The sequence below is a fragment of the Lissotriton helveticus genome, chromosome 6, assembly GCF_964261635.1.
Source record: "Lissotriton helveticus chromosome 6, aLisHel1.1, whole genome shotgun sequence".
Classification (NCBI taxonomy): domain Eukaryota; kingdom Metazoa; phylum Chordata; class Amphibia; order Caudata; family Salamandridae; genus Lissotriton; species Lissotriton helveticus.
The window spans coordinates 578,598,176-578,621,548 of NC_136067.1; the positions used below are offsets into that span (position 1 = coordinate 578,598,176).

Below are 23,373 nucleotides of genomic sequence, written 5' to 3' on the forward strand. Positions count from 1 at the left end.
TACGCGTTTCTTCCCTCCCAGGGGACTTGATCACATGACGCGCTTTAAATCTCAACATGCTTTTTATATACGGTTGACTTTTTTTCATATATATCTCCAAGCCTCCAAACACTTGAAAAGTAAGAAGGGACACTCAAAGCTTATATATATATATTACCCCCTACAACACTTACCGGGAGTGAGTGGATTCTTTGGACATGTAGTTCCTACGAACTGCGTGCGAGTGAGCCATCATGTGGGAAGGGGGGTGGAGCGGATCCACACCAATGGGGAAAGGGCAGGATTGACTTAATTAGGTGTTCTCAATGCCTCCTGATATAATATCAAATATATTTATATCGATATTTATAAATATATACATGATATGCATATGTGTGTGTACATATTTATACACACACGTATGTCTAGCATGTATATTAACAATATATATATATGTAAATATACAAACATATTCACATAAATACTGTCATAATACAAATATTGAACAATTGTATAGGCTCATGTATTGACTCAAGATATCACCACTTTAAAGTGAAAGGACCTGGGAAATATTGTGCATGACATGGTGCGGTACAAGACAAGGGATTCATTTGTGACACAAGATTTTTCAAAACTGGTATCATTTATCGTTCATGAGGTATCACACTGTCTTAACCATATGTACATTTTTTTTCTAGTGTCCACCAGATGAAAGCTTTAGGAGCACTGCATCATCGTCTGTGCCTGCTCTTGTAAACAAAATGTACGCCTACCTCTCTGCAGACCAGGAACCTAGAGAAAAATGTCAGTGCTTGCCAAACAAGGTAAGCAGGAGACAGGACTCGGTCTCCCCTGTTAATATTAGGCAGGAACTCAGTGAGGCTCACAGATTCTAAATTAACATTTTTCACGGTATTCTGCCTTGGGTACCAAATATAGTAAAGAAAGAAAGTTTTCATGAAGAATGTTGAAGCAATATCCATTCATTGCTCATGTCTCAAAATGTTCTTATCATGTGGCTGGTGGGTCTATATTTGGCATAATAATGCTCCTGTCCTGTTTGTCTGCAAACCTCACTAATGCCAAGCAAATGCATTATACTAATATAATACTTTGGAGCTTGCAATCCCTTTATGAAAAGCTACTGTTAATTTACTTATTTAAGTGCAGTTGAGACATCTCTAATCTACAATAAAGAATGACTTAGCTGATCAATCGTAATAAGTTATTACAGTTGAGTTCCTATGCCACAGTGCCTGCTACCAGAGAGAGCAACCTGGGTGAAAAGCCAGGCCACCGAGCATATTTAAAGCTTCTGTTCAAAGAAGTGAAACAGGGACTAGCTTTTCCTACATTTTGATATTTCTTTTCTAAAAAGGAAAAGTGATCAGTGGAAAGGAGCTATTTATGATAACGTTTATTTTTTCCACGCAATAGGTCTTTACAGGAAAGCTAGAATCTCTGTTTCTACTCCATCTCAGACACTGCATTTCTTTAACCTGATTTGCATTAAACTGATTCTAATATTTTTTATCGAAAATTACTAACTGCTATTCTGTGTATTTAATTTCACAGTACAGATTCTGCTTTTATTCTACTGATTTGCAATAAACATTAAAGAGCAAAAGGATATTGTCACTCACTTCAGAGCTCAATGTTCTTCTAAAGGAACCCAGTCTTTGGCCTCATTACTCTCTATAGTCAGAGAACTCATTCGTAACTTGCAATATTTTATAATGTATTCATACCATTTATGCCAAATAACTCTAGTCTTAGTCTAAGCATAAAATCTTATGAATGCAGTATAACAAACTGGTGAAGAAGTCTGTTGCTAGGTATTAATTGTACTATGATACCATAATATTTTCAGTTAGTCAAAACCTTGAGCTTTAAAACGTATGACTGCAAATTACTATTCTGAAAGTAGGTAGCATGATTCATTTACGTGATGGTATGCATACGTTTATTCTAATGGGAGTAGGGACATAAAAATGATTACAATTCTCAATTTTGGGTGTTCCACAGGGAGATCCAGGAGTTCCAGGTCTGGCAGGTTTACCGGGGCTTAAAGGGGACATAGGAGACCAGGTAAACCAAAGCTTTACATGTAACAGTGTTTTTGCAGAAGGTTTATGATAAAAGAATGAATTGACAGTTGTTCCTCAAGCTCGGAACATAGTCACAATGTTTGCTGCAAAATGTTCGGAAGGCTGTGGTGTATGCTTCCCAGGATTGTCTGAAATTATAATGTCCTGTTTTTATTAAAAGAGTAGCCTAATGTGGAGGCTGCTGTATATGTTTTTGAAGGACAAGTGGTCCTTCACTCTTTGTCTACAGATAAATTCCTTGATTAGGAAAAATCCTGACTACGAATCTCTCTTTGCTTTATTGTGTTCTCATAATTGAAGCAGAAATACAGTTGTGAACTCTGAATAAAAGGCAGTCTGTCTGAATCATTGTAGAATGGGGATTCTTTGAGGAGTTAAAACATTTTGGCATTAGAGGGTCTTAATGACAGATTATGCTTCTGTGGATTGTGCCACCTGCTCACTTTTCCTATTGCGGCTTGTTCGGCGGCCCTTTACAGGCCCGCAACACAAGCCGCAATAGAAAAAGGTGGTCATATTGTAATTGGGCTGTCGGACTGCCGACTCCTTGTCAGACAGTCTCGAGCCCGAAACTATGGCGGTTGGACACTCAGACGGCCGCCATTGTAATGAGGCCCTTAGTGTTGGAGTTTTTAAATTCCTTACAATAAATAATTATTTAACTCTATTGTATATTGGTAGACAGTATAACAAGCAATATCAAGGTTAATAAACCTTGACTCTAAAAGGCACATGGCCGGCAACCTTGCAATGAATTTTCTATGAAAGAAACCAATTCAGAGGGGCCATATATGCTCAAACATGCATTGTTACTTATGCGTGTGCATCCATCCTGATGCATAACGACCGCTGTTAATTTACTTCCAAAACATAGAAGGCAACCATTTCATAATAGTAAAACAAAATTTTAATATTGTGAAAAGCAAGTGTGCAAGAAGAAAAGCAAGCTGCCAGGCAACACTTTACAGCTGTCAGGCAGTTATAAAAAAAACAAAAAACTAAAAAGTAACATGGAGTGTGGGATTCGCTGTCACATAGGGAGGGAGAAAGATAACATCTGAGAGCAAGGGGAGTGCAAGACAGCATGGAGAAAGTAGCGGAAAAAGCAAATAGAGGAAGCAAGAAAACACTTAAACCTATTTATTTATTTAATTTTCCCTCGTCATCGTCCGTCGAAATCCTCCCCCACCAGGCCCCACTGCCCCACACTCTTACCTGCAGGGGCCCCCGGCTGTCAATATCCAAACCTTGTAGAAATATATTTTCATTAACGCTATTCACCACTGACAGAAATTCGGCTACTGGATGTTAACTAAGTTCCTGGTTCATCTCAGTAGTTTGGATGAATGAAAAGCTTTAATAGAGGGTGAAGGATTCATTTTGGTGGTCAGATATGCAAAGGCCTACTACCTTCATCAGACGTCATAATCATTCGCATCTGTCAGTAAGCATCCTAAGCACATCTTCTCTATGGTACAAGGTCAAGATGGAGTTAATTAAAGATTCATGGAAAATATTTTCTGGAAATGTATGTCTGAATGTTTGTGCCTTCAAAGACGAGGCTCAATAAAGTTATGACTGTACAAGTCAAGAGTATTGTATTTATGAAAGGTGAATTTCAAGGTTTTACGTGTGCTCTCTCTCTCTTTCTCTCTTCTACATTTATTTTCCACTCTCTAAAGTTTCATTAAAAATTACCGCTGTAAAGTACTGTTAGCTTTTGTTCTGATCTAGATTGTGTTTGTTTTGGACTCATATTTAGGATTCTCTAAGAATTGTAGTTAAACATGGTTTTAACTGATACAAATCATACTGAATGGCAATGTTTATTCTTTGTAGTTTGTATATTTGATGAATCTTTATTAACAGGAAAAAGCATATGGCATGTTGACTTGAACTAGTGTTACCTACAGTATAAAGGACACACTTAGTTTTATCGAATGATGAGCAAAATGAACATTAGTTATATGAAAATGGTATTGTAGAAAGATTACACACATTGCCCTGATGTGAAAAATATAGTTTATTACCGTTGTTTAGGGTTTGGTACCAAACCAGAAGGCAAAATCCACAGAGCAATGTTGATTGTGCTGAGCTTCAACTCTCGATGTAGCATTTTGGAATGTAAAATGAGGCATAAGCTGTTACAGTTGTGTGGCGGGGGGGCAGTCCGCCACAGGTGGCATGGGTTTTGGGTGCAGCAGATCCCCCCGCTCTTCCTTGCGGCTGTCGCATGGCGGCAGACTCAGGCACTATCGCTACCCCTCTCTTTTTTGGTGTGTTTATTTTGTTACTGGTGTGTGTGTTGCGCAAAGGCTTTGCAGGTTGCGGGCATAAGCCTGACTGTTCTATGCCAAGCTATCAGAGGGTGAGTATAGAGTATATCCACTCGTATCCCTTCCCTATGTATATAGAGATAACTCTAATCACTAGTATATGCAGTAGACATTTGTACTCTCTACCATTCCTATGTGACTCTTAGAGTATATCCACTCGTATCCCTTTCCTATGTATATAGAGATAACTCTAATCACTAGTATATGCAGTAGACCTTTGTACTCTCTACCATTCCTATGTGACTCAGAGTATATCCATTCGTATCCCTTCCTTATGTATATAGAGATAACTCTAATCACTAGGATATGCAGTAGACCTTTGTACTATCTACCATTCCTATGTGACTCTTAGAGTATATCCATTCGTATCTCTTCCTTGAGTGACTCTACCACTTGTACATTTGCAATTTTTCTTTCTGTTTGTATCTCCTCCTTGTGTGACTTTACATCTTGTCCATTTGCAATTGTTTCTGTTTGTATCTTTTATGTAACGCATGTAATTTTAAGTCCTTATGTTTTGCAACTGGTTCTTATGTAAAGCGCTCTGACACCTTCGGGTAAAGTTCGCGCTATAGAAAATCGCATTAAATAAAATAAAAATAAAAATAAAAATGTCTCCAAATATGACTCTGCAGCGGGATTATCCCTGCACACGGGATAGACTGGGAGAGGTCTCCCCGCAAAATGAGGTGATTGTGCACCCCTTCCCCTTGTGTTGGTGTGTACCTTGTAGGGGCGCCTGGCTGCCGTGGTGGTAGCGGAATGGGGTGAATCGTCCAACAGAGGTCCAGATCCTGTTGCCTCCACAAGCTACCGTACTGCACCTAATAGGCATGCAGGAACTCCTTCAACCTTTAGTTTCTGCTGGATTACAGCATGTCACGTTATTGGAGCACAGGTGCCCTGTGCACCCATAGGTTTGTCCTGGGTTATATACTTGGTAGGCTTGTCCGTTACCAATTGCATTTTCCGATGATTCGTGTGTCTTGCGCTAACCAAGATTTCATTATCAGCAAAGTGTTCATGGTGATATATGTGCTTTACCCCTAATCAAGTTGCTGCAGTTTATACCCAGATACTGTCATGTAGGTCATTTTCTTTAATTCTACACTGTCAGGATAACGCGTGCTATGTCAGGATTTGCACAATGTGCACAGTAATCATGCTCGAAGTATTTATGGTGACATATGATGTTCTCATGCTTCATTTGGGTATTGAATGCTCTAAATAACCACTGGTACTGTGTTGTATGTCATTGGTGATCATTGTAATACTAGGATAACAAGTTACATATTTCAGGATTAACATAGTATGCACAATATTTATGATTCATGTCGATTTTGTGGTGTGTTTATTGTGTCACTTGTGTACGTGTGTTGCACAAATGTTTTACACATAGCCTGACTGCTCTATGTCAAGCTACCAGGTGGTGAACACAGGTTATCTTTGGTGTGTAACTTACTTGCCCTGACTAGGGTGGTGGGTTCTGCCAGACTTAGGTGCATAGCATAGACAAACAGAAACCCAATTTCTAACACCAGGAGTAAGAAAGGAAGCAGGAGTAAAAAATAAAAATGACCAATGAGAGAACAGGAGAAAAAACTCGAATAGTCTAAGTACAAAGTTGTAGTGCTTCAATGAGTTACTATGGTATCATGCAAACGCAAGTCCTGTTCTCACCGCAGAACACCAATGTTAGAAGTAGGGTTTCTTATTGGCTAGGGTACATGCCTAAGCCAGCAGAACCCACCACAATGGAGGCAATGCGAAATGTGTTTGCGCAACACACTCATACGGAAACACAATGCATGCACCACAAACAGAGACTCTACACAGAATTATATGCAAATATATATGGTATATTATACATGACACAACATCAAAATGACATGAATCATAAATACTGCACATATTATACAAATACTGAAATAGTACTTGTTATCCTAACAATGCAAGAATCAAAACGACATACATTATATCAGGACATGAAATGCAGCAGTTAGGTTAGGGAAAACACATACATTTCATCAATACCATCATAAGCACATAAATGCTTTGCAGGCAAGGCAGACTGGTTTAGGAACAGCATATGAATAATCCATCTAGCCCTAAAAATGTAGGGCCCAGCACTTTCGCGCTCCTACCAATAGGGTTAAGGTGAATCCTTGTGGACCTAACAGAAATCTGGGGGTCTATGAGCCAAGAGTAGGGTGCTGATGCACCTGCGGGCCTACTTGACGTGATACAGTCATTTGTAGGCTTTCCAAAATGTAGACAGTTTGTCAGCACAACAGGGGACCTCTGTCAAGAATTTACCTCATAGTACAGCACACAACCAAAGCACCACTGCTACAAGGTATGGGGAGGCACCAAAACTCCCATACATAGTACAATCCAGTGGGGAGAACTCTCTTGGTGCCCCATGTGCAGTATTACCTGTGCAGGTGTCAGCAATTGCAGTGCAACTACAGAAGTAAATGCAGCCTTTCTGGTGAAGAAGGGCTGGGATTGAGGGTTTGGCACTGCTTCCTCAGGACTACAGAAGCTGGGGCGTCTCGGCCTCAACCAGGTGCCCAGTCATCAAGCGGCACCTCAGCGTTCTGAGGGGCCATAACATGATACCTGTCCGCTCAGACGCCATGGTGATATTGGCCTCATGAAGCACCACAACAGGAAACTCCTCTGGACCCCGTGTAATCAATCTATGTGTACCCTGAGAGAGGGCCCCAAAACAGTGCTGATGTCGGCAAGATCCTTGGCGTAGCCAAGAAAACTAGGCCAAGAGCCTTGGAGGATGAGACCTCACTTTTACCCAGTCCGTGATGCCGTTTCAGCACATGCCGGCACTGTGAGCTAGTAAGAAGGACTGATTTTGAGTTACACAGTTCGCCACACTGTTCTTCAGAATGGAGAGAGAGGGGTGGCTTTAGGAACGCTCGGCACACATGCTGATCAAAGCAATAAGCAACGCTCACCACATGCTGATGTAGCTATAAAAGGATGAGGAGTAGTGGATCCCAACTCCTCAGTTTGCCCATGACTGCCAGACTCCCAGAAGGCAGGGTTCGTCGGCAGAGAGGCCTAAAAGCAATCATTTCTGGTCCTGAGATTGTAGGAAAACAAGGGGCTAGCAAACATGCCATTGGAGAACACTGAGGCACAAAGGGCCAGCACAAGAGTCCAATTGCAGTGTGGCAGGCTCTCCAGCAGCCCAACAGCAACAGCCTACCACAGCACAGCAAATAGTCCAAATGTCAATTCCTCCTGTCAGCACAGCAGTCCTCTGACAATGTGCAGTTTGTAGAGCCAGCAGTGTCTGGTTTCAAGTCCCACGCAGTGTCTAAAATTATGGGGTCAGAAACTCTTTACTTATACTCAAAAATGTCTTTGATGTAGGGGGTGACTTCAGGAGATTCCTTACAAGTGCAACAATCCCTTCATCCCAGCCCTGGCTCCAGATTTCATTAGGTGGTAAATCGGCCCTTTGTGTAAGGACAGGAGAGAATACAAATGTAAAGTGTGAATGTCCTCTTCCAGCCCAAAAAGACCATCAGTATGCGAATCAATGCAGATGTAACCCTGTCACACCCAGCCTTTCCTGTGTTGTGGCTGTTTAGAAAGTATGCACCAGGTGTAGGTGTAGCTGCCACCCATGCCTAGACGTGGATTGGGTTCAGGCTGCAGATCACAAAGAGTCATAAGCACAGAGAAATGCCCACTTTCTAAAAGTTAAAAGAACATGTGATGGACAGAGTGTTGAGCAATGTCAAACATTCACCCCAGTACAGAGATCTGGGCCTAAATCCACCTTTTTTTTGCTCCCCATGCCATTCCAGTTTAAACCCACCAATATGCAAATCAGTCTTGACCCTGTTCGCCAGAGGCATAGTCCAGCCCGAAATGTCAGGCCAGGTTCTCCCTGGACTGGAAAACAAGCATCCTAGGACATGTTTCAGGTCCTTGGAGAGCACGGACCCACATCTTGGCAAACCTGTCCCTCTCGGGGTGACAAATGCAAAAAGAACAATTGATGAACAGAATGTTGAACAATGTCAAACATTCACCCTAGTACAGAGATCTGTGCCTAAACCCATCCTTTGCTTCACATGCTATTCCAGATTAAACCCAGCCAATGCAAATCATTATAGGCCCTCTTCCCTATGTGAACAGTCAGCCTGAAATGCCAGGCCAGGTTCTCCCGGACTGGAAAACAAGCGTCCTAGGACCGGTTTTGGGGTTTCATCCCTCATCAGCCAGGCTAGCTTAACTCCAGTGGAATGGAGGTCACAGGACCCACGTCTGGGCATACCCGTCCCACTTTTCCCACTTTGTTCCTTTTGCTTTTTTCGCCCTAAGTGGGAAGGGTATGCCCAGACGTGTGTTCCATGCTCACTGCTCCACTGGATTAAACCTAGCCTGGCTGATGAGGGGTATTGCCCTTAAACCGGTCCCAGGATGCTTGTTTCTGGTCCAGGGAGGACCTAGCTTGGCACTTCAGACTGAGCTGTTCCCATGAGGAAAAGGGTCAAGGCTGGTTTGCATATGGCTGGGTTCAAACTAGGGTTGTGTGGTGAGCAAAAGAATGGTGGATTAAAACCAGATCTGTGACTGGGGGTGAATGTTTGCATTGTTCAGTATTCCGTCTATCATTTGTTCCTTTCACTTTCAATAAGTGGCATTTCTAAAATAGTTATGTAAAATCCAGCAACACCAATAGGCAGATTTTATCACTATCATTCTAAACATACCAAACATGGCAACGCCAATCCTTTCAGGACAGGAATTAGCATTTAAGTACATTTAGGGGAATTCATAAAGCTGGCCTATGAGAGTAGTAAGCCTCAAAAGCAGTGAGAAACAAAATAGGCGGCTTGTCACTACTAGGTCATGCAATACGGAAAGGCACATGTCCTATCTTTTACTTACACAGCCCCCAGCCCATAGGGCTACTTAGCGCTTACCTTATGGGTATGTGTAATAAAACAAGAGTTTAAGGCTTGGCAAGTAGTTTTAAATGGCAAGTAAATGTTGCAGTAACCTGCGCACACAGGCCCTGTAGTGGCAGGGTTGAGACAGTTTTGAAAGGCTTCTTCTTTGGGTTGCACAAGTAGCGCTGCAGGCCCAAAAGTAGGATTTAATTTACAGGCCTTGGGTGTATGGGATGCCACTTTACAAAGGACTTACAAGTAAATCAATCATATCATGTATAAAGGAGAAAGCACTTGCCCTTTAGCACTGATTAGCAGTTGTAAAGTGCCCATAGTCCTAAAGCCATAAAAAAGGTCAGAAAAATAGGCGGAGGAGTTCAAAATGTTTGGCGATGCCCCGCAGAAAGGGCCAGGTCCAACACCGTCATTATAGCTCCGCCGAGAATACCACATAAGTATTATCACAAAATAATTACTGAAAACATTGGTCTCAGTAACTACAGGATGGGAAATAGGTGGTGCTGTAACGAATTTTGGAGTGAGAGTTTTGCTATCAATGTTACATCACTAAAGTCATTGTTATTGTAAAACACCCAAGGTCCTACACAGAAAAAGTGTAGCAATGTATTCAGCAGGAGAGTGGTAATGGTGTTTAGCAGCTAGTGGCGCATTTTAGAGCACACATTAGCAAATATATTACTTAAGTATGGTGCGGTAGCACACTTTGCAAACATATTTTCCATTGAAATGGCCACTACATTTCCACAGACAAAGTGTTATTGATAAAACTATACAGCGCAAAAATGGTAATGTGTGGAAATTGTGTTTCAGCAAATGTTTATCAGTTGTCCATCATCAAATGTCTTAATTTGTTTTGATCCCATTAAAGTCTTTGCTTCCATCACACAATGGATGTACAAAAAAGTGTGCTTCATTCGTGTTTTTTTAAGTGCTAATATATTTTGAAATATTTGCAATGTTCCTTTACAGGTATTTATTTTTGTTTTGTGTCAGAAATGACATCCGGCATCCTTTCCTCTCACACTCCCTGTACCCAAGCAAGATTGTCCCATAGTTCATTTCAATAAATATCACTAACTTTGCACTCAGAGAAAGAAAAGTGAATAAAAAATGTATGTATTAAAAGAATGAGTAGCAATTTACCATTATAAATAACTTGGTATTTTACCTCTGTCTTTGAATTATAGCAAACCAGACAAGATAAACTAAAGATTAAAAGGCATCTGTATTGCTCATTCACCTTCCCAACTACAGCATGGCTATTTTCGGGGTGTTGCAGTCCCTACACCCACCCGCACCACTACTTCCAGCAACAATGGTGGGAATACTGTGATATTCCGATTGAGACACTGAGCTTTTCTTGAGGTATGAGGAATCAATGAAGGAATAGGGTTTCCCCACTAGATTTCTGCAGCTGTTCCTATTTTTGGCCAGTGTCCTACAGAGACATTTCACTGGATTTTTATCTTGTAAAGTTTCTGGATGGGAAATGGGAGCAATGCAGTTTTCTCACATGTGTTGTAATTCCAATCGGCAAGTAACTTCAGTTAACAGCTGATAGCGCGTGACACAGCAGAAAAAGGGGTTTTGGCAGAGTGTGTAATATTTACACCATACGCTGAATCATTTTAAAAATCTCTACTTGATAATACTGAATTGTGGCCCATATCAACATCAGGTCCTCCGACAGATCAGATAGTTGACAGGGATTTGGCAAAATATTTAGATGGATATCTCCCTCATGGGGACCTAGGACAAAGGGAATATTCTACAAATCACACTATATAAAACTATATATATATGTCTCATTATTTACAATAATCAATAACGACAGACTCAGTTTCTCTATTATTTTGCTTTTACCTATTTTCTTTGAAAGCATGTGGAATGGTGAAACCAAGGTACAATATCGAATTAGAACCATTACACAAAAGAACACAAATTCAGTAATTCGCAATAACATCTCATTTAAGGAGCATGAGTTGAGTGGATACTGTAGGAGACAAAGAAGCATTTTTTATATGATCAATGCAAATACAGAATTTCATACAAACGTAAGAAAACTATAGCACAATGTGCTAATAGCTGGAAAGCTAACCCTCTGGCCAGAAGGGAAAGCTGGGCCAAACCTCACAAAGGTATGAGGAGCAAAGTTTAAGGAGTGAGCTTACAAACAGCATCAGCTAACGGATCTCAAAGAAACAGCTCACACGAACATCACACTTTGCCTCGTCTCTCGGCTACAGTTGTCTTGTTCTAAAAACATGGATTCTATCACTTATAGTTATACCCTAAAGTTGAAAGTCCATCCCTACTCTTATATTGGAATCTGGGAAATGCTCTCCCCATATTGGTCTAGAAGCATAGGTTGTTAACTCACACCACTTCCATTGCTCTTTTCTCCATCAAAAGTTCTTTGTTTAGATTCATGCTGTCTTCATCGTCCTTCAGCAAAGGAAATCAAAATCTTGTCTTTCCTCGACACGCGCATTCGAACAAAAGTTGTAACATTTTACTAGCACAGGTATCCACAAAACTAAATATTTACTCGGATAATAGGAAGTTCATCTGATACTCCGTACAGGTAGCAGCCATTGACAAGAAAGAACACAATAGTCATATATGAAGAATAAAACATGTTTTTCTGCATTTCTACATTTTAAAGCAAAATTAACCCTAATGACAGCCTTGAGGCCTTCTTTGTAAAGCATGCAGTTTTCTCTAGGAGAAATAAACAGATTCAGTTATTTGCTCAAAATAAAAGCTCCATTTCATAATTCATTTTGAATCTTTCATTAGTCCAATATAAACGCAATCATTTTAAACAATTATTCTATGTAATTAATATTTGCTTAAATAAACGATAAATGGTAAATGCGTTTTCATTTCACATTTGCTCATGAAAATAATATTTGCTCCTTATGTGCTGTATTTTCGTGCAGGAATCATTTGTGACCTACTTAAACCCATTGTCGTTTTCCCCGCACCTTTCTTATTTTCTTTTCCAAAACCAAAGGTAAATAATACTTTTTTTGTTAATTTCAAAACTTTGTTAAGGATTTTCACACAATGGAAGGTTTAATGCAAACAGGTTTTATTTACGGAAAATCCTGCTCCATCACAGCTGAATCGGGGTTGCTCCAGTTAAGAATAGAGGCCACAAGGGCATTCAACGCTCTCTGTTTCTGAGCTGTTGCTTCTCCAGCTTATGCAAACTAACACAGTTACTGAGAGTATGTGCATATAGCAGACCTGCCAACTCAAACAGTGCCACTATGTGTCACACGTTTTTGGCTCCTTTCACACGGTCACCTGGTGAGGAGCCAGAATCACATGGTGACAGGGAAGGCAAGCTGAAAACCACTGCATACTGTGGATTTCCAGCTAATCTTTTACATCTGTAAGCAGCTGAGGTTCATTAACCCCTTCTGCGCTCATGACGAGCTGAGCTCGTCATGAGTTGTGCCGCTCGCACGCTCATGACGAGCTCAGCTCGGCATGTAACGCGGCTTTTTGAAAAAAGCCGCGCAGCGCAAAAATAGCGTCCGCACGCATGCAGTTAAGAGGTGTGAAAAGTGAAAACGCAGGACATCGGCAACAGTCTTAGCCCCCCTTTGTGTTTTTTGGGGGAGAGGAGGTGGTGGTGGGCTTGGTGGAGTGCAGTATATCTTAGGTAGCTCTCGGCGTGAGGTCCTGCCCTCCATATGGCTCCACCCCCTCCTCACATGGTGAAATTTATTTACAGGTCGGCAGGTCTGATATAGACAGACCAATTTCCGCACTTGAGCACAGGTTTATTTTACCATTTGTGCTTACCTCTAAATGTGTACTTCAGCATTGTTCCATAAAAATACTAAATAACAATGGCAGCTAACGATGTTTGCAGCAGTTATTACTGCAGAGTTTATTGTATAGGAAAGAAACAAGAAGTTTGCATTGCTGTTAAAATGTAGCGTTTTATGTTCTATGTTTATGTACCAGTAGCAGGTAGTCAGGCAGACTGTGCCGTCTCAGCTTTGAAAAAAAGACAGCCTTCTGTATTCACATCGGAGCCAATGCTGGCAGCGTTTTCTTTTTTCTTTGACTGTTTCTCTCAGACCTTGCAGTGTTTGGGAGATGAAAGTAAACAGAGCGTGCTCTCACCTGCCACCTGCCCATCACCTCTCTTTAGTTATTGAGAGAAGGCAGGATGGAGCTCAGTGTCTGCAGGGTATGTTGCGACTTTATATATTATTAATGATGATATGTGATGTCATTTTCTCAGAACTCGTGTTTAAATAAGACAATACGTTGCAAGCCTTTGAGGGAGCTTTTGGTTTTCCATGGACTACAGATAAACATCATTATTTTGTAATCTTCATGACTCTGAGTCTGAGTCTTCCTCGTCACTGCCTATACCAGTTGAGTCCCGCCTCTGGCCTCAGAGTCGTACCTACCCAAGAAAAGTCATGATATACCAATACAAAATTTCTAGTCAACTCTGTTTCCTCTGACAACTCCCACATTTGTCACAGAAACTAAATGAGAAAATCTTCATGACAACTTCCCGATATCTAAGCATCAAACTTCCATAAGACGCTGGGAAGATTGCCAGTCAGTAACCAAATTGTTATCTCCATGTCTGTCTTCTTCTTCCCAGCCCTTAGCAGTTGAGGCTGTACCTAAGCTAAATGCGTTGTCACAAGGCCAAGCAATGTCTAGAGAAATAAGTGACCTCCGCCGTGTTCCTTTGTAGCTTCCATTTTTTGTGTAATTAAAAACACATATGGAATGTAGGGCTTAACTAGATTTTGCACATAAATGGTGACATTTGTAGAATAACCTTTTTCTCACTTGCAAAGGATAGTTTGACATGATTGTGTGGGGAGTGTCAAAAGTAAGTACATTTTTTTGTTAACCGTTAGATTAAAATCATTACAATAGCGCAAGCATAGATGAAAAAACATGATTTTTGTTACCTTCCAAAATCCTTCTTAGTTTCCTTGTGGATAAAACCATCCTCAATTGATCTTGTAATATTTTTCATAGATCACGTGTGGGGAGTGGCCCAAGTGGCAGAGTTGCAATTACCCTCCTTGAAAAGCTGGCTCGCGAGTATCAAAGCCTGGAGTTGAGTGGTCTTGCACTGCTCCAGGAAAAGGATTCGAAAACAGGTGCATTTACTCAAGGTTGCTGATGATGGACATTTTCCTTGTCCTGATAAACCAAAAGTCACAACTAAAAAGTTTGTCTTGTGAAAGGTCAATTGCTTCTCCAAATAGAAGGAGAACACCCTATTAACATCTAACAGGTGCAAGTGTTCCTCCACTTTAAAAGAAGGGAAAAAAAAGAAAAAACTATCTCTTCAGTGCAGTGGAACTCAGAGGGAAACATTTTGGAGAAAAACCCTGGGAAAGACCTAAGGCAATTTCTTCTGGAGAAAAAATGTGAAATGGTCTTCACACAGTCGAGCTCACAGTCCTCCAACCTGCCCTCCTAAACACATCGCCCCTAAAAGCAACCTCTTAGCTGACAAGAACTTTAACCTTTATGCTAATAGGGGTTAAAACTGAAGCTCCTGAGAGCCTGAATAACCAGAATGTACCTACCGGAATGGACAGGAGAGTGAACCGCAGGTTATTCACGATTAAGCTCTAAAGCAATGTGGAAGTTAACTCGCTTATGGGTTGGATATATGCTCCCCTAAAGGCCTTAATTGCTGCCTATTGACTTTTTAATAAGTAGAAATGGCCAATCCTAGTGAAAACCAATTATGAAAGAATTCCCTTGGAATGCTAAATCCCCACAACGGAGCTAGATCCTTAGTAAACACCTTAGGCTGATGACCGGCTGCATGATAATGAAGATCCAGGATGCAACAAAACAGACACCAATGACATCGTGGATGTATTGAAAATCAGGATTTTGTAATTGGATTGATTGTAGAGGATAATCCAAGCAAGGCTTTATGAGGTTTAGGGGTCCTTCGGCCTCAGTCCTCAGCCTGAAAGGACTGGCTCTAGACATTTGAGGTTGATAGAGGACCAGAAGGTCCTCTAGAACCAGCACCTTGGCCTTTGGGGAATGGACGCACTGGCCTCATTAACATTCAGTCTTCTGGTGACTTTTTTCCATTTCCTCTAGTCAATGACAAAATCATATTATTACAGTGAAGAAAGATGCATTAATAGTGCTTTCTGTCATCTATCAGCTCTCTGAGATTACATGCAGGTACTGTAGAACCTGTTACCACAGCAGTAGTGTGCATGAGAGAAAGCTCTGTTGTTTTTCCATTATCAATAAGATAGGGGTACAGACACTTCTCAGTTGCATACAGGCTGATACAGCTTGAACGATTTCTCTGGATAAGCTGGACAACCGAAGTTGCATTGGTGTTGGTATACCCTAGGAAGTATGAAGCTACATGAGTTTGATAACTACTTCCACTTTCATGTCCTCCAGGTCAGATGAGGGTACATTTTCATAGAGGATAGACCTCTTTGACGACAATCTGGCCTTCAGGGAGTCCACCTTAACAATAGGAGGGAACTCTTAATGGCATGTCTGCAAAGGGAACCTCTGAGATGGGAATCTTGAAAACTTGGGCTTACCTATACTTTTCTATTTCCTTGCAGGACTTTAAAGACAGCATTAAGAAGTGGATGTTTTTAAGTCTTCCTTTGTTGATATTGCTGAAAAAGTCCTCTTTGTCCTCTACCACTGCTTCTGTAAAGGCCAAGATCTCTCTTATGTTTTGCAGAACTTCATTCCAGATCAGTCTCCTTATGTAACAACATCAGTCTCATCAGGATCTCTATGTGGCTGCATCCTGCCTGTACATAAACAGGACCCACTTTTGTTTTAAGACAACAATCATAGCATTATTATCATTGTATGCAGAAGAGAAGCTCTAAAGGGAGCAGCATTATCTCCTATTTATTAGGGGAGCTTAGTACATCAGTTTATTGATCTTTACGCTTTGCTACACAATTTTTAATCTCTGTTATGTCCCAAATAGCACAGGAACTCAAATAGAGCTTTTGCATTTGTTAATGCTTCCTTTTAGGAACCTGTTTCTATAGAAAAGGGATTATGTGGCTCCACCTGATCCTGCGATACTACCGCCTTACATGTGTCAGTCAAACAGTGGTGGATGCAGACTAGGGGCAACTTGTGGAAGGAAATTACAAATCTGTAGCGAAGCACAGAATGTAAGCACAAAGCTTCTCTGGAGAGACCGCTAGAGAAGGTAATTCAGGGGAAACATGTTAAGATATCAAGCGCTGGCTAAGGCACAGTGGCTGTAGTTAAGAATGTATACAGGCAAAGTAGATCATTGTGGCAGATTCAACTCAATCAAAAACATCTGCAAATTAAATATGAGAAGGAATACACTTAGATAAGTACTTGAGGTGGTATTTCATCCTGATGGATGGGTGACAGAAAAGACATGAATTCCAATCTTATGTCTTTACTATGTAGATACATCTCTGTGGCTGGGGACAGGGCTCCACTGGTAAGAACTGTGACAAGGAAGATAAAGGAAAGAGAAATTCTCTCTTGGTGAAGCCAAAACCCATTCAATGTTGTTTTAACAAATTAATAAAAATAGGTTTACAGACAACTGCATTGTCACACCAGAACTAAAGAAAATGTACTTGAAAATAAATAATAAGGGGTCTATTATAATGGCAGGCCATAGGGGCGATGGTGATCCGCCCGCCATTATCCCCCACCCGCATGAAATTTACCCCCGCCTGATTATGTTGGCGGGGTACAGCGGCAAATGGGAAGAACGTCCGCCACTGTTCCGCCCGGTCGATGAGTCGGGAAAGGTTTTAATATGATGGCGGAGTCTGTTAGACACCACCATCCATATTACAATACATGCAGGTATGTGCCTTTTGGAGGTGGGGTTGCCGCCACTGAAAGGCATGCGGTCTTTGGTATTGGGGTCTATTCACAAAGATAAACTTCCGCCTGGTAAAATAAGGAGGCAGAGTAGAAAAACTTGCACTTTAGCGTAGCTTTACTACCTGTGGCTTTTCACCATTTACAGGTATAAAGTGTAAACTTACCCCTGAAACATGGCCGGGTTGATAAAAATGTCGACTTCAACTGTAAACTTACTTTCAGTAGTAAATTAACAACTGTATTCGACTTTCGGCATACTTTGAGGAGACCTCTGCTATAGTTATGGAGATCTCCCAATGATAAAGTATGATATCGTTTTTTTTATTTTAAATGTTAATGTAATGTGTATATATATATATATATATATATATATATATATGTATATATATATATATATATATATATATATATATTACCTCCTGGCGGTCGCCAGTAGGTATATATAGTTAGGATTTTTTCTCTATGGGTTTTTTGAAAATTCTATGTCTAATAACTTTGGCGTTTGTGGACGGAATTGGCTGAAATTTTCAGGAAAATGGCACATTTTGTTTCTGAGCAGCCCTTGAAAATTTGGGGGGGGTTCGTCAAGGGGGGGCCGAGAAAAAAGGGGGGTCCCAAAACGTGTTTTTAACATTGAGTTTTCCATAGGGCGGTTGGCCTCACTTTTAGCCCGAACGGCTGAATGGATTTGCACGAAACTTGGCAAAATTGTAGGGACTGGTAGCCCGATGTGCCTTTTGTAGGTCTCAATATATGTGCTCCAGTGGATTTTGAGAAATTAACGTTTAAAAAAAGATATATATCTGTAACAGCGGACCGGGCAGCGCTCTGGTTCGCGGACTTTTCGCGCAACGGAGCTTTGTGAAGCGAAGCTGATTGGTTCTCCGGCGTCTGTCAACATTCCAAACAGTCCGTAGCGGCCGCCATCTTGTCTCTCGGTAGGATCGAGAGACAAGAGGAGGTCAAAACAAAGGGGGAAATAACTATAAGGGGGCATAGTAGATCCTCGCTGACCCCCTAGGTTTGATGTGGAGGTTTTAAAAGGGCCCCGCGGGGCAAAAAGAAAACAAAATAATAATAATCGAACGGCTGAATGGATTTGCACGAAACTTGGCAAAATATTAGGGACTGGTAGCCCGATGTGCCTTTGCTAGGTCTCAATATATGTGCTCCAGTGGATTTTGAGAAATTAACGTTGAAAAAAAGATATATATCTGTAACAGCGCTCCGCTTCGCGTACTTTTCGCGTTACGGAGCTTTGCGAAGCTGATTGGTTCTCCGGCGTCTGTCAACATTCCAAACAGTCCGTAGCGGCTGCCATCTTGTCCCTCGGTAGGATTGAGAGACAAGAGGAGGCCAAAGCGAAGGGGGAAATGACCATAAGGGGGCATAGTAGATCCTTCCTGACCTCTTAGGTTTGATGTACCATTTTGCCAAGTTTAGTGTAATTCCGTTCAGCCATTCAGGCTGTAGACGTATGTAAATGTCCTATGGAAAATTGCATGGGGAAAACACATTTGAAAGTGTTGAAATTTAGAACCAATTAAAATGTTACTTTGGTTTTGTATTTGTGTGTGATGAAAGTTAATTGGTTATGTATATATGTCAAATGAGAGGAAACCACAGCCATTTTGTGATACTACTGTCTGAGGTACATTTGTGAGGAATTTTTGGTGGTGAATTTCTGGTGTTTGATTTACACAGTACTAACACTTCTGCTACTTTTAAAAAGGTGAGTTGTTAATTTGTATGGGGAACTATGTTGTACACTTGAAGATAATTTGAAAAATGTTTTCTGTTATTTATTTGCAGTCCTTCTGTTATACTAAATACTTGATAAAGTTAGTTTTATATTATGTATTACTAAAGACGATAAATGAAAGTGATTATTTTTTTCTGCAATTTACAGCAAGCAATTTCAAAATAAAATGGCTCACAATGAAGAGACCGTGGCAATTTCTTTTGAATTGTCCAACACATTGATTGAAATTGAGAGCACCAATAATGAAATATTGTCACAAGGAGGACATGACTTGTATGATTCCATTAGATTGATTGAAATGGACAGCACCAAGAATGAAATATTGTCACAAGGAGATGACTTGAATGATTCCACTACATTGATTGAAATTGAGAGCACCAATAATGAAATATTGTCACAAGGAGGAGATGGCTTGTATGATTCCATTAGATTGATTGAAATGGACAGCACCAATAATGAAATATTGTCACAAGGAGGAGATGACTTGAATGATTCCACTACATTGATTGAAATTGAGAGCATCAATAATGAAATATTGTCACGAGGAGATGACTTGAATGATTCCACTACATTGATTGAAATTGACAGCACCAATAATGAAATATTGTCAGAAGGAGGAGATGACTTGAATGATTTTTTTGATCAATCTCTTGATGGCGAATTTATCGAGTGTTTGGAGACCATAGAGTTACAAGAATCATCATTGGAGACTTTTAATGAGGACATTGCTGATGAGGACATGTTACTAGTTCTTTCAAATTTAGAAAATTCTGAAGAATAAATTTATATTTAGAAATCAAAAATTGTTTGAGACATTATTCATTTTTATTTTTAATTTATGAGGTTGTAGCGAAGTGATTGTAGTATAAAATGAGACTTATAGTATAGAGTGCAACATTTTTATGTTACATGGTAAGTTTACTCATATTTACTTCCCTTCTGCCACTATATTATCTCCAATGTGTATTTGACATGTCTTCTTCATCTCCGGCCTCCTTTCTCTCACTGTGTGTCTCCGATGCATCTTATCGCTGCTATTTTGTGTAATTACAGAAGAGAGTAAAATAAAATAGTTCGGAACGTGAAAAGGGGGCAAAGTAGAGTACTCCTCACCCCCTAGGCCTTTTTAGGCGGTCCCAAAAGGATCAGTTTCTGCTTTCCTGAGAGATTATGGTATGAGTTCCATATACCACAATAACTTGCATTACAACATGCAAGATATCTATCTCCTATTACCAACTTTTGGAGATATTCGCGCTAAGCGCGAATATCTCCAAAAAGTAACACCTGCCCTGAGCAGTTCTTAGCCATGTTATCCAATGGGCGGTGGATAACATGGCTAAGAGTATTAGCTCGGTAATGCATGAATATCGCTGAGTTTTTAGCGATATTCATGCATTGCGGCCGTTTATTATCGCATTTGCGATAAACCTTGATAATAGTAAGGTTTATCTTCGATAATTTCTGACGATGCTTAGTGGTAAAAAATTGGTTGGTAAGCATCGTTAGCGATAAATATCGCTTAACTTTGGTAATATGCCCCAACGTCTGTTAACGTTCGATTCGAAGGAAATGAGGAAGTGTTGAAAAACATTGTCTGCGCCATCTTGCCTTTTTTGAAATGCCACACTTTTGTCGTGCACGGCAGCCATTTTAGATGTCTTGACCAGACCCACTCTCTGCACGCTGTCGATTCGTAGCATGGCTCCTCACCCTCGTAAGCATCTCCCCCAGGCACTGGTCACCACCGCTCTCTGTCTTATGCATGGGCAATAAACCTCCCCCCATCTGCGCTGCTCTTCCCTGAGAATCACACTCTGTGCCCGCCCGACACCTCCCTTTCGCCCTATTCACTACCGCACCCTCTGACACTCCTCTTTCTCTGTGTCCGATTGTCCAGGCTATCAGCTAGCCCTGCAGATGTAGTTTATGGCCCCAGCTGTAAAGAATCACCCCTCTTCAAAGGAGTTATAGTAGATCAAGGCCCACACTCGATGAGATCCGTCACACCACACGTGTTCCTACTATCTGAAAACCATCCTGTATTGTGATTGGGGAGGGGACCGAGCCTGAAGCGGAAGATTCCAGGAATGACTCTTTGTACATCAAAGTTTTTACAATTATGTGTCACATTAAAAATATATAGCACTCCAACAAAGTAGTAGGAATATAAAACTTTAATAACATATAAATATATACAACAAAACAAAAACAGTAAAAACATTTAAACAACGAAGAGACCGTGGCAATTTCTTTTTAATTATCCAATAGATTTATTGAAATTGACAGCACCAATAATGAAATATTCTTGTCAGTAGCGGTCTGTTGTGCGAATAGTTCCAAGGCAGCAGAACGCGCTGAAATCTAGATGGCACGAAAGTGATGTCTAGTAAGTTGCCGCCCAGCAAAAAACGGCGTGGGGCGCCGCGGGGGTGAGTGAGTCCAGTAGGCACCACAGCTATTCTTACCGGCATTGCAGAATTACTGCTGGGGACAATGCCTGTGCTGTAGCAGGGTCACAGCAGAAACAAAAAGGATTCTGTTGAAGATGTTGTTGGTTTTCAATTTGAAAACAGTTCTGGTGTCAACTGCTATGCTAATGTAGTGGTTAATGTTTTGTTTTCTCTAGAAAATGTAAAAGAGGGGGAGGCAGTCCAAAGTTCCGTTAAAAGGGCAAAGGAAAGGATCGGTGGTTTGAACTATCAGTCAAAAAGGGGAGGGGGTGCAATAATTTTTCCTACCGGGTCACACTGTGCTTTCACCGGAAGTGAGGTCTGCAGGATTGTAGTAATTCAAAGTGAGGCTGGCGCCAGCATGGGAGCGCCGACGTCCCGCGGATACAGTTTCGTCACTCCACGGGCGATCATGGCAGTCATTCCCCATCGGGGGTCGGAGACTCCCGCGGCTCCTCTAGAATCTTCAAGGTCGTGGAGGACTACGGTGGTGGAGTCAACCAGTGACCGGGCCATTTCTTTATGTTGGGCCCGCTCTTGCCAGGTCGACCGCCATTTTGAGAGTTCGGCAGCTACCGGCGATCGCGGGGTCACATGAGCGGACGGGCTCCACCCTGCCGGGCGAGACGTTGCAGCATGGCCACAGTGGAAGAACCGTTATCTAGGTCGTTCCGAAACTGTGCAGCACTGTAGTTGTTAGGATGCCACCGCCTGGAGCGCTGAGGGTGCAGCTGGGAAGTCTCCACCTGGGGAGGCGGGAGAGGCCTGTTCGCACCGTCTCTCCCTCCCAGTGCACCCCACGGCGTCTCGCTTGAGATTTGTTATGGCCGGACCAGGCGATGAGGACGAGGGGGGGGTCGGAGGCATGTGCAAGACATCCCCCCCCAGTGTTGTCGCAGCCATTATAAAAGAAAGAAGTGTCCCGTCCGTCTTCGGGCCGGGCTTCCGGTGGATGTCGGCCGGACGCCCCTGGCTCTAGCCCCATGAACGGGTTTCTTGGTTTATCGGCTGCAGCCGGATCCCGTCGGCCTCGGCCCCCCGACCGTTGGTGGTCGGACCGGAAGAGCATGTGGCGGGACTACCTGCAACTCTCAAGGGCCACCGCGGCCGGACTGGGAGAGAGAGGGGAGGGTCGAGGAGACATTCCCCCCCCCTGCAACTGTTCAGCGTTGTAAAGGCAATCCCCTGGCCGGGTCCCGCTGGTCTCGGCCTCTCCTCCGGCTACACCCTACGTTAGGATCTCCTGGCCGAGGCGTGGCAGCAGGACCTGCCTTATATGGGCTGCTCCCGGCTGGGCGTAGCCGGAACCCTGCCCCACCTTGGAAGTTTCCAGAGTGGGGGTGGATGTTCTACTGACTTGCATTTTCCCTAGTCTATCAATTTTTTTGGCGTGGCAGGCGGTGGGACAGCGAGGGGTGATTTGGTTTCTCTTACTGTTTTTCTGGTCTCTCACCACTGGCATATTTTAACGTTTTCTTGTTTCTAGGACATTAATAGGTTTTATCATTACGTTATGTTATCGTTTCTTTGTTCGTTGTTTAATAAAAGTTCATGTTCATCAGTGGCCTACTGATTTTCGTTTTCCTATTTTTTTCTTTCCAGGTTGTTTCATGGTAAAGTTTCTGTTAACAGGATACAGTGATCACTTCGTTATTATTGCATATGTCCTTTTCACTAGGGGTGCTCTCTGGTCGGGCCAGATGACGTATCTCTAGTAAATGGTCCGGGTGAAAAAGGTGCATCAATCAGTGGGGAGTAGATAGGCATGACAGATTACAACGGGGGAGAACGGTCCGCATTACGTACCCTTTCACTACTTGCAAAGATTTTCCTACGTTTATTTGCAAACAGGGAATACCTCCAAAAAGAACTAATTCCCAAACAGTCAATGTT

General features: G+C 41.8%; 1 protein-coding gene across 2 annotated transcripts in view; it reads left to right on the forward strand.

The window, feature by feature from the left end:
* Nucleotides 1-23,373, forward strand: part of COL19A1 (collagen type XIX alpha 1 chain) — a 2,464,374-nt gene that overhangs the window by 531,847 nt on the left and 1,909,154 nt on the right. For both annotated transcript variants that reach the window (XM_078648013.1, XM_078648014.1), the window contains exons 8-9: nucleotides 678-803; nucleotides 2,005-2,067. In XM_078648013.1, the coding sequence (XP_078504139.1) occupies nucleotides 678-803; nucleotides 2,005-2,067 (189 nt within the window). The remainder of the gene's footprint in view (nucleotides 1-677; nucleotides 804-2,004; nucleotides 2,068-23,373) is intronic.